This window comes from Cotesia typhae, unplaced genomic scaffold (genome assembly GCF_013202065.1).
Source record: "Cotesia typhae breed Kobodo isofemale line unplaced genomic scaffold, CoteBio_Ctyphae contig_22, whole genome shotgun sequence".
NCBI classification, from domain to species: Eukaryota; Metazoa; Arthropoda; class Insecta; order Hymenoptera; family Braconidae; genus Cotesia; species Cotesia typhae.
This window is the reverse complement of record NW_027423728.1, coordinates 7,406,484-7,420,424: the sequence shown is the minus strand read 5'-3', so window position 1 is coordinate 7,420,424 and position 13,941 is coordinate 7,406,484. Positions and strand designations below refer to the sequence as shown.

The window sequence follows — 13,941 nt, the reverse complement described above, 5'->3', positions numbered from 1 at the left end:
ATATATATATATATATATATATATATAAATAAAACTACTTATGATGATCGTCAATAATAATACATAAGTGTTGTAATCTAGTGAAAATAAACAAAAACTCGGCACAAACATTACATTATATTTTTATATTTTTCACACTGACGTTGTTGCCGACAACGTATTGATATTTATATTGCGGGAGTTTTTAAATTGAAAAATTATTCTAAACATTTTAATTATACTGAAGTTAGCCGTCAGCTGTCAATTTTAAAAAATTTTTTAACGAATTAATTACAATAAAAAAATCCTTCTAAAAATTTTCACTTTTAATTTTTATTAATTTTCACATGTGAAACTTTTTAATTAAATTTTTTTTATAATAATTTAATTGTTATAAAATTCTAAAAAAATTTGTCAGATGTCAGCTGATTTCAGTGTAATATTAAAAAAAGTTTCTGGTGATTAAAATTATACCTGTAATTTATAAATAAGGATTTTAATAATTTTTTTAGGAGCAAACTAATTTTTTCCTTAATTAAATTAGCCGATAGCCAAAAATTTTTAATTTTTTTTTTTTTATTAATTAAATTAGCAATAAGAAAATTTTTTTTTTAAATTGTACGTGTAGTTTTTCAAATTTTTTAGTGAAATTGAATTAAAAATTAAATATAAACTCCATTAAACCATCTGAATGTTATACTATCAATTATCACACTAAGAAGAAAAAAAAAAACATGTTACATAAGTTTTAAAACAAAAAACATTTCATGAGTCACGATAATTATTCGAAATAATTATCATTTATAATTGTTGATTTTTCCTTAAATTCCTTGTAAAGTGTTATATATTTATATCTAATGAAATAAAGTTGGAAAAATATATATTTTTCATGGTCAGAGGAAGCAAGATCGTGATTACAAACTATTATTAAATTAAATTAAATTATATCACAAGATATTAAACGATAATTGGAAAAAAGTCACGAACATCCTACTGATCTTATAAATGTTTAATTGCAAACTAAAAAAATTTAGCCTTGATGAAATGATAAAAAATTATTTTAATAAAATTTAAAAAATTTTAAAAATAAATTATCAAGTTATAAAAAAAATTATTCAATTTGGCGCGCTTATTTGAAAACAAAATTGTAATTACTACAATCGTGTACAGATGGCGCTTGTGTACTTTCCTATTTCCCTTCTCCCTGCACTTTTGTGTCCACGCGGTTCGTGGCCGAGTATTCTCTCTTTCATCGTACAGCCCCGCTGTTAAAATGGTAAAAATCTGTTTCTTAAATAATTTGTATCAATATCGACAAACATCGTAGCACTAATGTATTGTTAATCAAATTATGTGCAATTAAAGTGTGAAAAATATGATTGTGAAATATTCTAATTATTTATTTTTATTTATAGGGTATCGACATTAACCATAAAAATGATCGCAAGGTTCGCCGTGTCGAGCCAAAATCACAGGATATTTACTTGCGTCTTCTCGTTAAGGTAATTTTAATAATTATAATTAATGATAATATCAAAATTAAAATTAATGTTTATTTCACTGTCCAAAAATAATTTCCAAGTTGTGTATTTTTATTTTTGTGGATTAAGTTAATAACAATTTGGAGGTTAAAACTTTAAAGCATGTCAATCTTTTAATAATATGTGATATTGGAATTGAGAGATAGGTGACAATTTTTAATTTTTTTTCTGTCTAATTTATTTTTAAAGAAAAATAAAAAATTGTCAAGTGTCTGCTAACTTCAGTTTTATTTTTTATAAGCTCCAAAAAAATATAAATGTAATTCTAAAAATTTTTAGATGTCGGGTAACTTAATTTTAATATCATACGTCTTAATAATCTGCTTGAGACACTTGTCAATTTAAAAATAAATTTTTTAAAATTTAATTTCAATGAACTAATTGCTATATTTTGCGAACCGCACTCTGTGTCAGTTGCTTAATCAAACTGGTCCAATTTGAACGTTCGCTATAATAAATTCAGCTTCCCTATTCTGGTCTGAGTATTTTAGCAAAGATCACTTATATTAGCTGATACAATATATTTTTTTTTAATAAATAAAGCTAATTGATTTTTTTCTACTTATAGTTATATCGTTACTTGGCACGACGTAGCGAAGCCAAATTCAACAGGATTATCCTGAAGCGTCTGTTTATGAGCAAAATCAACAGACCACCAATTTCATTGGCCCGTGTTGTCAGATTCATGAAGAAACCCAACCGTGAGGGATGCATTGCAGTCATTGTTGGTACTGTTACTGACGACGCTAGAATTTTCGAATGCCCGAAAATGACAGTAAGTTTAATTACATATTTAAATTTAATGAATCTTATATTTAATGCTCATGATAATTTATATTAATGTTGTTAAAATTTTAATCTAGGTATGCGCTCTCCGAGTCACTGCTAAAGCACGTGGACGTATCCTGAAAGCCGGAGGGGAGGTGATAACTTTTGATGAATTGGCGATCAGAGCGCCTACTGGTAAAAACACTGTTCTTATGCAAGGACGTCGTACTGCGAGAGAGGCCTGCAAACACTTTGGACCAGCTCCTGGTGTTCCGCACTCGCACACAAAACCATTGGTCCATTCAAAGGGTAGGAAGTTTGAAAGAGCTCGTGGACGTAGGCGCAGCTGTGGATACAAGAAGTAAACAGTGTACTCTGCTTGGTATATCAGTGTTATTACTTTACTTCTTTCGCTGAATAAATAATTGAACGATAATTTTATACTTATTTATTATTTGATTTTGTTTTATTTTCCTACAGAGTATTTTAAATCATTAGTTAAAAAAATAATTATATTAAGCCTTCTATCCATCAGCATTTTCGGCTGTTTGTTCTCCACTTTGTCCGTCAGGATCTTCTGGTTTTTCTTCATCATCAGATTGATCATCGACAGGAATTACATCTGGGAAATATAATTTTGATTCCTCGACAGCTATATCGGGATTTTCACTAACATGGTACGGACCGATCCCGGCAAATGTTAGAAAAGCTTCCGAGCCTATTTTTTTCACTACGCAAACATATGTCTCGTATCTAAAATATTAATACATACTCAAAAATTTACAATAATTTTAATTAATGTAACAACATTAATATACCCAGTTTTTTCTTTAACTTTTTCTTCATATTCGTCAATACTTGTCGCGATAAGCTTGGCTTCAGGTGGTTTATCTCTTTCAAAAATCCCAAAATGAACAATTTCAGATTCTTGCATTTCTAAAACAGCTTTTAATTCATTTTTTCTAGTACTATCAAATTTGAAGACTATAATTGGTGTTGCATTTGATTTGTCTTCATACTAAAAAATTTTTTTTTATTAATTAAACATAAAAATATTAATTCTCAATACTTACAGGAAATGTAGTGTCTAAATATTTTTTAAATATTGTTTTGAAGACTATTATTTTATTCATAAAATTTGGCGGAGCCCAAACAACGGGAAAAGTAAAACTATCTTTGCCGAGAGGAATAAATGCTGGCTTATTGTGACGTTCTGCGAAACTTGATAAAAATTTTTTTATAATATCAATTTAATTAATAATAAATGCAAAAGTAATTAATAAATGTAATGCGCACCATCCCTCTTGATATTGATCAGATAATTTTGGCAAAATTGGCTCGCCAAATAGTAAATTTATTAAACTTTCTTCTGTACTTAACTCTGTATCATTTTTAAAAATTTTTACCCGCATGAACATACACTTACCATCCATTAAAAGTTGCTTAACATCCGCGGTTATTTCCCAATTAGACTAAAAAATTTGATGCAAGTATTACGATAATAATTAATCAATAAATTATTTTTGTAATACCTCAACAAGAATTTTTGAAATAATTTCTTCACTTAAATGTTTTCGTAACTCTTGTTCAACAGTGAAATACATTGGAAGAATATTTTCAATTAAATCTACATATGGTAAGCTTGATTTTTTATCTCGCTTGTGACCGTCTTCGTCTTTAAAGACCCACGGATAAAGTATCAAACACGTTTGATCTTTCAAGCAAGTCATCAAATGATTCAACTCAGCTTCATATCGAGCTTTTATTTGATGCTCTTTTTGTGCTTTTTTAGCAGCTTCTTTAGCTAGGCGTTTTTCTTCAAGTACTTTCAGACGATTTTCTTCTTCTGGGCTTGTTTCGCTTACTTCAATGCAAAATCTAAAATATAAAATTTTATTATTAAAAAATTAATTTAATAATTTTTTTATTTTAAATTTACTCATGAGGCTCATTATTTTTAACCCGTTGAATCTCATCGGTCAACATTTTTTGTAATTCCGGACAGTAGGCGCCAAACATCAAATTAACCATTTTGCCGTTCTATGTGTGCATAAATATTTTTAAAAATAATAATAAATTATTTAAATATTAATTAATTAATAATTAAAATTAGACATAGATGATTACATAAATAAACATCCACGTTGGTTCACTTTTACCTCGGAATCTTGCAAGATCAGTAATATTATCACATTTTGACTGTAAAAATTATTTTTTAAATTTAATAATTTTTAATTTTAACAAAAAAAAAAAATTTTTTTTTAATTTTTACCGTCGCATAGCTTAATGAATCACCGCCAATTTCCATTTTTATTTTTTTTAAAATGCTCACCATTCCAGTGCACGGTCCACTCCAATCTGAATAAACATCTACAACTTTAAATTATTTTTATTAATTTATTTATTTATTAACTAGCAATTTTTCTTATTTTTTTAAAAATATAAATAACAAATTTATTTTAATTAATAATAACATTTATTACATTTTTTTTAAATTAATATTAAATTACCTACGAGACCTTTTCGTTCCAAAATTTTAGCCCATTCATCATCATTACTAACTTCAGTCTGCAAAGCTGCCGGTGCATTTTTCTTCGCCATTCTTCTGGTCCTATTAAGACCTCCCTAAAAAAAAAAAAAAAAAAAAATTAATTTTTAAAATCATCAAAAAGACAAATTAAATTAACAATTACTCGTTTTTTAGCCAACATGGTAATTATTTATCTAAAAATTATATTCTCAATGAACAGGAGTGATGCTGAAGACAATGAAGAAGAACTTTTATTTTAATGGAGTCTCAAGTAAGAAGATTGAGAGTAAACTGCGGAATTGTCGCTTGTCTTATTGCGGTTGTGCTTGAGCTTTTTAGCGTGTTCTCGGATAGGAGTCGTGGGGACTTGGAGCAAGGCACGCGACGTCGCGTAGATAAATATTAGTATTTATACGATTTTATTATTATTAGTATTAGTTATTTAGTTGTACCAGAAATCGAATAACACGCCAGGATAATTACAGTGAACTTGAAAAAAAAAAAAAAAAAAAAGTAACAAGTTTAAGCTATTATAATATTTTTAAGTTTTTTTTTTCCTTTTTTCTTCTTTAAAAAAATTAAAAAAGTAAAAGTAAAAAAAATTAAAGCCTTAACTTTATTAATTAATCTCAAACTTAGTTATCATTAATTATTGCTTTTATTTCTTCTTTTTAATCTACTTTATGTTGTACAACTTTCAGGATTTTATTAACATACTTTGTAAACTTTAAATAATAGTTTAATTTAATGATAGTGAAATAATTAGACTATTAAAAGTTTTTTCTTCTTCAATAATTAATTGGGGAAAAAAATTTAAGATTTCTTCTCCACTTATTCAATTTATTTAAGATTCTAAGACTCTATTTCAATATTTTGATTATTAATAAGAAGAATAGCTAATCAATAGATGTAAGTATTTATAAATGTATGAACATGTAGAATTATATGGATGTAATTTATTTGGACTGCATGCCGCAATGATATTCGTGACACTGTATAATATATATAATATTTACTACTGGCAGTTGTCTACTAATAATAATGACAATCATTATACACGCTATAATTTATCCAAATAACTGAATAAATGCTAGCAGTAGATGTATGTATGTATTACATAAATATAAATTCTCGTTGAATGTTCATTATTATAAAAAATTATGTAATTGCAATAGTATAATGATAATTATTAAATGAAAGGATTATAATTATAATATAAATGATTTGACATGTTAAACGTCTGTAAGAAAAAGTTAATTGAATTTTTTCTCTTATCAGAGATAAATATAAAAACGTATAATTATTATTTTTAATAAATACCTTTTAAAGTTATAATCAAAAAAATTTAACGATATTATAATTGTAATTATTGAAGAATTTAATATTTTGCCTGGTTGACTTTGATGTAGATAGATGAAACGTTGTTGCGTTGCCTGGGATACTGCGTCATGTTACAGATGACATCCTTACGACGAATTTTATAAAAAAAAAATTTTTAAATAGTATTTCATAAAATAAAAAAATTATTTTTATACCTTAAATCTTCATGTTTAATTAAATACAGTTGATTTTCTTCAGTGATACTAAAATTAGTCATCTAAAAATTTCTAGAATTTTTTTTATTGAAAAAATTATTACAAAAAAGGAAAAAAAAAATTTTCATTTGTAAAAAAACTATAATTGCAATTTTTATAAAATATATTTTTTAGTTCTAATTCAATAAATAATAACTTTAATATTATAAATTAGCCGACATTTAACAATTTTTAATTTTTTTTATTAATTTAATTAAATCACAAGTGATAAAATAATTTTTAAAATTTTCTACATGTGAAATTTTTTTTTCAATAATTTTTCAATAAAATAAATTATTTAAATTTTTAAATGTCGGCTAATTTAATTTTCATTGATTTTTACGATAAATCTAAAGTTCCTTGTTCCAATCCAGGCAGCTGTTTTTTTATTAATAATAATAATAATAATAATAATAATAAAATATTAATAATATAAATGTCGGGAATTGTATCTTCTTTAATTCGAGTCTTAAATTCCTAAAAAATGTTGTTTTTTTTTTTTTTTAATATAAATAAATTTTTATTATTAATTATGTTAAATAATATTAAATTAATAATCAAACATATGACAATAATAATAATAAAATGTGTGAATAATTTTTGTCGGTAAGGTAATTTTTTTTACTACTTTAATAAGTATTCCGTAGAAGAAGACTATACTGCCATCTATGAACTTTCACCGACTATATTTAAATCCACATGTCAAATGAAAGGTATACATTGTCACTATTATTATTATCAAAATATAAAATGTCATTTAAACCAACTAAAACCAAACAAAATGAAAAAAAAGTAATAGTTAAAATTTTATAATTACATCAAATATGATAAAAGTAGTAATTAATTAAAAAAAAATAATGTTTTTAACAAATTACTTTATTTATTAATTTTTATATCTACACAATGTCATAATATTAACAACAACGATAGTGATAATCTGACATATTTGTATGCGAGCGTAAAAAATAATTTTAATAATTAAGTTGATAAAAATGTTGAGCATACATTAACAATAAAATATGACAAGTAGATGAGAAACAAAAAAAAATGGCTGAAAATGGATTTGAATCAGAGATTGGATCCCAAGAGAATCTCGCCGCTGAAGCAATCAACCTTGACATTGATGAGGTAATTAATTGATTAATTAATTAATTTAATTATTTATAAATAAATTTTAATTAATTAAAATTTTCAGCTGGACGACACTGAATATGCAATACCAGCAGTGGACAAGCTACCCTCCTTAGAAAGTATCCTAACAGAGCCAGACTGTGCTTCTCTTTCCGGCACGGAGTTGGATTTGGGATCAGCAGTAGCATCCTCATCATCATCAGCAGCAGCAGCATTGGGAAGTTCCGGGCTTCTAGGCCCAGAGCCTATCGATGGAAGTGAAACAACAAGTATCGGCAGTTTATTGTCTTTGAATTCACTGAACAAACCAATGACAAGAAATCCCGAATTCCCGCTGTCAGGTGTGATATTAAAGCACGCAATAATGCGAGGAATAACCTCGCAAATAAAGTCAGCAAGTGAGAAAGTAAACGGCGGACTAGCTAGTGCTGTTGCAGCTGGTGGAGACATGCTTGTCATAGGTACCAGCCACGGATTGATTTTAGCGTTTGATTCAAAGCAAACATTGCGGTGGTGCAATCAAGAGGCCAGACACCAAGGCTCTGTTTCAGCGTTGGGATTTAATCATGACGGAACTAGATTACTAGCTGGGTTTGCGCGAGGACACATTCTTATGATTGACAGCAGCGGTGGGAAAGTACTGAGAGTCCTGACTGAAGTTCACCCGCCTGGTACCGCTGTTCTGCACGTTAAATTCACAGATTTACCAACTCTGGCTCTCTGCAGCGACAGCGGAGGCTCCGTATTTGAACTGACCTTCACCAGGACAATGGGCGTCAGAGGATGCGACAGTAAATGTTTGTTTAGTGGATCTAGAGGGGAAGTATGTACATTGGAACCTCTTTTGCTTAATAACTTACCCAGACATCCATTGAAGAGTTACATTCTCGTGGCTTTAGCAACGTTATCAAAAGTAATTGTCGTTTGCATCAGACCTAGGATAAGAGTTGTATTAACTCACCCGCTTCTAGGCCCAGCAACAGCGCCTCCGCAAGTGTCCTGGCAATTAGTAGTGATCCAAGCACCCGACGCTTCAAGAGTTATTGACCCAGTGTTGGCGCTAGCACGTGAATCAACGGTTCACTTTTATCAAGTCTGCTCAGAAGCTGGCTCACGAGTAAGATTATCACCACTCCGCAGGATAACACTGTCCTACATAATTAGTAATTTAAGATGGCTGAATACAAGATCGTTGGCGATACTAGACACTCAAGAGCGGCTCCATTTGCTTGATGTCAGAACCCAGGAAGACCTCGAGACCATTGACATGAGTCCGGTTGGTATTTCTTATTCTTCGAGTCATTTCAAAGGGCTTTCAACGGGCGGAAATGTCTCTAAGGCAATGGCTCTGGCGGGTGAACGAGCTTCTTACAATACTGTAATAACTTACGGAAGTCAGTTGCTGCTTCTGGGCACCAGACGGCTTCACATAGTATTTATCAGGACTTGGTCTGAAAGATTGAGATATTTAACGCTTGAAAAACGCTTCCCAGAGGCACTTGCTCTCGGCTTGTCCTTTTATCAGGACAAAGGTAAAGCTGTTGTTGGTTTAAGCGGGTTAAAAAAAGTCAGGAAGCGCATGACTTTTATCAAAACGAGCCAAGTTCTTATGCAGTATATGCAAGAGCTTAATAAATTACCAGCAACTGCGACAGCTTCTTCAATAGGAACACCAGCGATTGCTGCAGAGACTACTACTGCGACAACCACTGTTATTAGTAACACTAGTAGCAGTAGTAGCAGCAGTAGTAGTAGTAGCAGCAATATTAATCCTAATAATAATAATAATAATAATAATAATAATAATAATAGCGATAGCATTTTTTATAATAACAACGCTGAAAGTGAAATAATTTCAACCTCCGTTGATTATGCAGTGCAATTAGAAAATACTCATTTATTATTCGGTCCACTTTGGGATTTAGTTTGTGACAATACAATTTTAAAAGGATACTACTTGCGTGCTTTGGAGACTCCTTTGTTGGACGGTAGCCTTCCACCAAGATTGCCGCCATTGATTGCTCAGCAATTGGTAGCTTTGTACGACAAAGAGCAGAGATTTGAGTCATTGCAAACGATAATAGTCCTATTGGACATCGACTGCTTGGACATGCACCAGGTGACGACTGTCTGCCGCGAGCGTTGTCTCTGGGAGGCGCTGATCCACCTTCAGACAGTTGCTTTGGGTGACTACACTGCGCCTGTCCATCAATTGATGCCTGTCTTGCAGAATTATTTGATGAACAAGGGAAATGAATTTTCATCAGCATCAGCATTGTCACGCGAGTGTATTAAACTCGGCAACGCTCTCCTGGTCTATGCAAGCTGCTGCTTAGCCGGCAGAGGATTTCCTCGAGGAGATTTACCAGAAGGACAGCCACCGCGTGCTAAAGCTCAGATACTCGCTGCGTTATTGTCTCAACACTCTAGTCTTGCAGCTGACAGCGAAAGACAATATCCTTATCTACGTACTTTGCTGCGGTTTGACGCACGTGGCTTTTTGGATGTCATTTCAATGGCGTTTCAAGAGCCGGAGTTTAAAACAGAAATGGGATACCGTCAACGTCAACGGCTTATTGATATACTGCTGACTATTGTGATTCCTTCCACTCCGCCGAGTCCGCAAAGTCAAGATTATTTAGACGAGAATAAAAAATCACCAGTTTTAGTTTTTATTGCCAATCAAGTTGCTTCTACAAATGTTACGCTGGAGCCTAATGTTTTAAATCAGCTTGTTGAATTATTGTGCACGGAAAATTTAAGTACTATCACAACTCGGGACCAAAAATTAGAGCGTGAAAATGCGGTATTGCAATTAATTTACACACATAAATTAAATGGAATTACGGATAATACTTTGTTAAATTTAGCGCAGCGAGTTAATTACTACAGAATTGCTGAGGTAATTTACACTGCTAGAGATGATTGGACATCTGTTTGTAAATGTTTTATATCTGATTGCTATCGTCAGCACCAAGTTTGGCCTTGGTTAGAAAAATTACCCGCAAGTGGATTTACAAAAGTACTTGTTGATAATATTCCGGCTTTAATATCTATTGACGTTGATCGAATAGCCAATTTAATAGCCAAGCGAATTCCTGGAAAGGTCAATAAAATAATAGAAAGACTGAACAATGAAAATGATCCGAGCCTTGAATATTCTCTTTTATTGGCGCTGTATCAAATGAATCAATACAAAGATGATGAAGAGTCCAGCAAAGTTGAATTATCTACCCAGCATTTGGAGAGACTGCTGGAGCTTATGTGTCAATATGAGCCTGGAAGAGTTGTTAATCACATGAACGGAGCTCATGGCTGTCGGTTGGATCAAGCTTTAGTTATTGTTGAGAAAGCTGGACACCAGGAAGCTCTCGCGCTGATGTATGAAAAAATGGGAAATTACCAGGAAGCTTTTGAGTTGTTGTCTAATATTTTGCAGCAACAATTGGCAGATTTTTATCAGGATAAAAGTGATGGTAAAAGTGATGAAGATATTGTAGCAGCTACGATTAATATTTCAGGATTATGCAGAAGGTCCGCGGGGAATTTAGACTGGATGCCGATTGTTGAAACTGTTCTCCAGTCCTATAATTTAGACAATGATAATCATAACAAAGATAAGCTAGAAAATTTACGGGGTAAATTATTGAAAATTGTTCTTGAAGCGCTTAGTGGTACTAATGCTTTGTCAATTGTCCTGGAGCGGATTTTGAAACATCCTTTGGCTACTTCGGGGACAGTCGGGGATATTAGACAGTTGCTCACTGGAGTATTGACTCATTCACGATACGAACAAATTTTGGTTGAAAAAACGGCTAAGTTAGTCAGTCTGGAATTGCATGAATCGTTGAAAAAAACTCTTAGGTATGTAGAAATTTTATTTTATATCAATTAGTTGACAACAATTTTTATTTAGAATAAAAAAACCCAATTATTGACACTTACAACTTTATTTTAATAAAAAAAAAAAAAAAAAATCAACTCTAATAAATTAATAAATATAATTTTTAAATTGTAAATTTTAAGAAAATTGGTTTTTTGAGAAGATTTAATTTTTTTAATTAAAATAAAATTTTTTTTTTTTTATTTTAGAGATGCAGGAAGAGCCTGTGCCAGTGCCTGCACAGTTTGTCCAGTTTGTCGACAAATTCTTAGCCAGTGTACAGATTACACGGTATTTTTTGGCTGCGGACATGGATTTCACTCTCAATGTCTCGGAGAGACAAAATTATGCTACAAGTGCTTAACTGATAAAGGCTGGGCACCTGTTGCTACTAATTATACGCCCGAATCAAGAGCCCCTCCTGAAAGACCACTAATACTGCCGCCGATGTTCATGCGCCGCCGTGATTTGACCCTTAAACTTGGTGCACCAACTGTTTTACCAAATCTCGAAGGTATTTTTTAAAGTCTAGTCTTTTTGTTACAATCAGTGACGCTATTATTATTAATATTTTTCTTCGGTTAATGAAAAAAAAAAAAAAAAAAAAAAAATTATGTAAAAATTATTTCTGTTATATTATTGATAATTGTAAAGTTTCATTTCAATAAATGATAAAAATCATATTGAACAAACTTTTAAAAAAAATATATTTTATTATCTTAATATTTAAAGGAGATAATTTAAATTTAAACTTAGATTTTTAATTAAATAATGGTAAATGCTGTAATCTTTTTAATTGACTTCCGCGATGGTTATTTCTTGTTATAAATACCGGTTTTTTTGGAGCGTTTTCTTTAAGAATAAACTCCGGATTTACTGGCTCCCATCCAAGAAGCTCACCAGTAAGAAGTTGATATAAAAATTGAAATACCTTACTGTCATTATCAGAATAATTATAAGATAATAAATTATTAGTAAGTGAAAATTCTTCAATTAAATTTTTAAGTTGTTGTAAATTGTAATTCATTTTGGAGATCATCAAGTATTGCTGAACTTTTTCGTCACATCCTTTTAGGAGGCTAAGTAATTTATTTAATTCGCTGCAGTAAATGTGTCCTTTAACTAGATATTCTTGGTCATACAAAGACTCTCCAAGTTGAAGAGAAATTTCGGCAGTACTGACTTGGTTTTTTATTTCATACAGAAGCGATGTTAATGCGACTCCATAAGCAGTCCGGCTGGCAACGGAATAAGTTGCGTATTCATCACTTATCTGTAAAAAAAAAAAAAAAAAAAAAAAATTCTATCCTGGAGACAAAATTTTAATAGATTACCTACTTGTTTATTATTAAATTCCCAGGATTGATAAATATGTTTAACAAATTCAGTCATTTTATTTTTTATTTCCATGTTTAGTTGCTGCTCGGCCAAACTACTCAGCGATTGTAAATTAGTAATTAAGTAATTATTATTTTCTTTGAAAAATTCAAGATTCTTTTCAAATTTGGAGTCAATTAAATTGCAATGACGAATTTCTGCCCGCAAAATCTCCAACTGTGGTATGTATAAAAAAAAAAATTTTTTTTTTAATATTTTACAATAAATTAGAGTAACAAAAAAATTCTCTTACATTTTTTACGAGCGTTTCTATCAAAGTTTGTTGATCAGAAATAACAATTACGTCTTCAGGGACATATTCTAATTGTTCTAGCTCTTCCATCGTAGGAAATAAATTTTTAATAAAAATTACAGACTGAATAAAATGAAAACAAAAGCAAAACAAATGACAATCGTTAACATGTTAAAAACAAAAAATGTCATTTATTTTAACGATTTTGGCAGTTAAAATAAAAATCACAAATATTGACAATTGTTTTAACAAATAAATATTAATTATTCTTATGATTTAATTCTTAATTTAAATAAACACAACAATAAACGTAATGTATATTTAAAAATTTTAAATTAATTATTGGAGCTAGACGATTGATAAATCGTATATAATTGTTCTTAAAATAAATTTGTAACAATTAATATTTTTTTTTTTTTTTTTTTTTTGGGCTAATATTAATTTATTCTGAATGATATCGAAACAAGGGAATATTTTTTCATAAGTATATATGAATAAAAAAAATGTACATATAGAAATTAATAAGTATATATAATAAAAAAAATTAGGAAAAATATTACAAACAGTTACAATTTAATAACTAATAATAATTAGCTGCAATGGATAACATCAAGCTCGAGTTTTAATTTTACAGAGCTCAATAACATTTCTTCATGATTTAAATACCTATAAGTTATTTTTAATTATTCAGGCATATAACAAATGATGCACAATTATTATTTATACCAAAATGTGCACATATTTAAAAAAAAAAAATTCAATTCAAATCGTCCAAGTGTAAATTACAAATTATTTTTAACTATTTAATTATACATCAGCTTCACGAATAATTATGATTAATTCTAAATAACAAAATGGCATTACATTTTTTTTTTTTTTAACTTATATACATTACGGAAAAAATT

General features: G+C 29.8%; 4 protein-coding genes across 8 annotated transcripts; 2 read left to right on the top strand and 2 right to left on the bottom strand.

The window, feature by feature from the left end:
• The first annotated feature begins 1,211 nt into the window (after positions 1-1,211).
• Rpl18 (ribosomal protein L18) lies at positions 1,212-2,724 on the top strand. Its single transcript, XM_074238164.1, has 4 exons — positions 1,212-1,255; positions 1,395-1,481; positions 2,089-2,295; positions 2,384-2,724. The coding sequence occupies exons 1-4, from the start codon at positions 1,253-1,255 to the stop codon at positions 2,651-2,653; spliced, it is 567 nt and encodes a 188-aa protein (XP_074094265.1). The 5' UTR covers positions 1,212-1,252; the 3' UTR covers positions 2,654-2,724.
• Positions 2,673-6,510, bottom strand: LOC141524338 (uncharacterized). Of its 5 annotated transcripts, XM_074238159.1 has the most exons (11): positions 6,354-6,510; positions 6,139-6,283; positions 4,799-4,913; positions 4,561-4,664; positions 4,416-4,487; positions 4,228-4,328; positions 3,821-4,166; positions 3,585-3,760; positions 3,362-3,509; positions 3,107-3,306; positions 2,673-3,041 (listed from the first exon to the last, which is right to left on the bottom strand). In XM_074238159.1, the coding sequence occupies exons 3-11, from the start codon at positions 4,887-4,889 to the stop codon at positions 2,813-2,815; spliced, it is 1,467 nt and encodes a 488-aa protein (XP_074094260.1). In that variant the 5' UTR covers positions 4,890-4,913; positions 6,139-6,283; positions 6,354-6,510; the 3' UTR covers positions 2,673-2,812. The 5 variants fall into 5 exon arrangements, with proteins under 5 accessions (XP_074094260.1, XP_074094259.1, XP_074094257.1 ...); XM_074238158.1 differs by having other exon boundaries at positions 6,139-6,507; XM_074238156.1 differs by lacking the exons at positions 6,139-6,283; positions 6,354-6,510 and adding an exon at positions 5,835-5,992.
• Positions 6,511-7,216: 706 nt separating this feature from the next.
• On the top strand, positions 7,217-12,088 carry Vps8 (vacuolar protein sorting 8). Its single transcript, XM_074260017.1, has 3 exons — positions 7,217-7,520; positions 7,588-11,387; positions 11,616-12,088. The coding sequence occupies exons 1-3, from the start codon at positions 7,440-7,442 to the stop codon at positions 11,929-11,931; spliced, it is 4,197 nt and encodes a 1,398-aa protein (XP_074116118.1). The 5' UTR covers positions 7,217-7,439; the 3' UTR covers positions 11,932-12,088.
• A 78-nt stretch (positions 12,089-12,166) lies between these two features.
• On the bottom strand, positions 12,167-13,404 carry LOC141538507 (uncharacterized). The gene is made up of 3 exons (XM_074260022.1): positions 13,037-13,404; positions 12,745-12,960; positions 12,167-12,679 (listed from the first exon to the last, which is right to left on the bottom strand). Exons 1-3 carry the CDS (start codon positions 13,124-13,126, stop codon positions 12,167-12,169), a joined length of 819 nt encoding a protein of 272 aa, XP_074116123.1. The 5' UTR covers positions 13,127-13,404.
• Positions 13,405-13,941: the final 537 nt, after the last annotated feature.

Bases quoted from the DNA above. Each gene is read 5' to 3' on its own strand.
- Rpl18 (XM_074238164.1), top strand. The intron at 1,482-2,088 runs GTAATTTTAATA...TTCTACTTATAG, and splicing joins ACTTGCGTCTTCTCGTTAAG to TTATATCGTTACTTGGCACG. The intron at 2,296-2,383 runs GTAAGTTTAATT...ATTTTAATCTAG, and splicing joins TCGAATGCCCGAAAATGACA to GTATGCGCTCTCCGAGTCAC.
- LOC141538507 (XM_074260022.1), bottom strand. From the start codon at position 13,126: ATGGAAGAGCTAGAACAATTAGAATATGTCCCTGAAGACGTAATTGTT. The intron at 12,961-13,036 runs GTAAGAGAATTT...TACATACCACAG, and splicing joins TAGAAACGCTCGTAAAAAAT to TTGGAGATTTTGCGGGCAGA. The intron at 12,680-12,744 runs GTAGGTAATCTA...TTTTTTTTACAG, and splicing joins GGGAATTTAATAATAAACAA to ATAAGTGATGAATACGCAAC.
- LOC141524338 (XM_074238156.1), bottom strand. From the start codon at position 5,870: ATGATTGTCATTATTATTAGTAGACAACTGCCAGTA. The intron at 4,914-5,834 runs GTAAATATTATA...TTTTTTTTTTAG, and splicing joins TTAGTAGACAACTGCCAGTA to GGAGGTCTTAATAGGACCAG. The intron at 4,167-4,227 runs GTAAATTTAAAA...TTTATATTTTAG, and splicing joins AAAAATAATGAGCCTCATGA to ATTTTGCATTGAAGTAAGCG.
- Vps8 (XM_074260017.1), top strand. From the start codon at position 7,440: ATGGCTGAAAATGGATTTGAATCAGAGATTGGATCCCAAGAGAATCTC. The intron at 7,521-7,587 runs GTAATTAATTGA...TAAAATTTTCAG, and splicing joins TCAACCTTGACATTGATGAG to CTGGACGACACTGAATATGC. The intron at 11,388-11,615 runs GTATGTAGAAAT...TTTTTATTTTAG, and splicing joins TCGTTGAAAAAAACTCTTAG to AGATGCAGGAAGAGCCTGTG.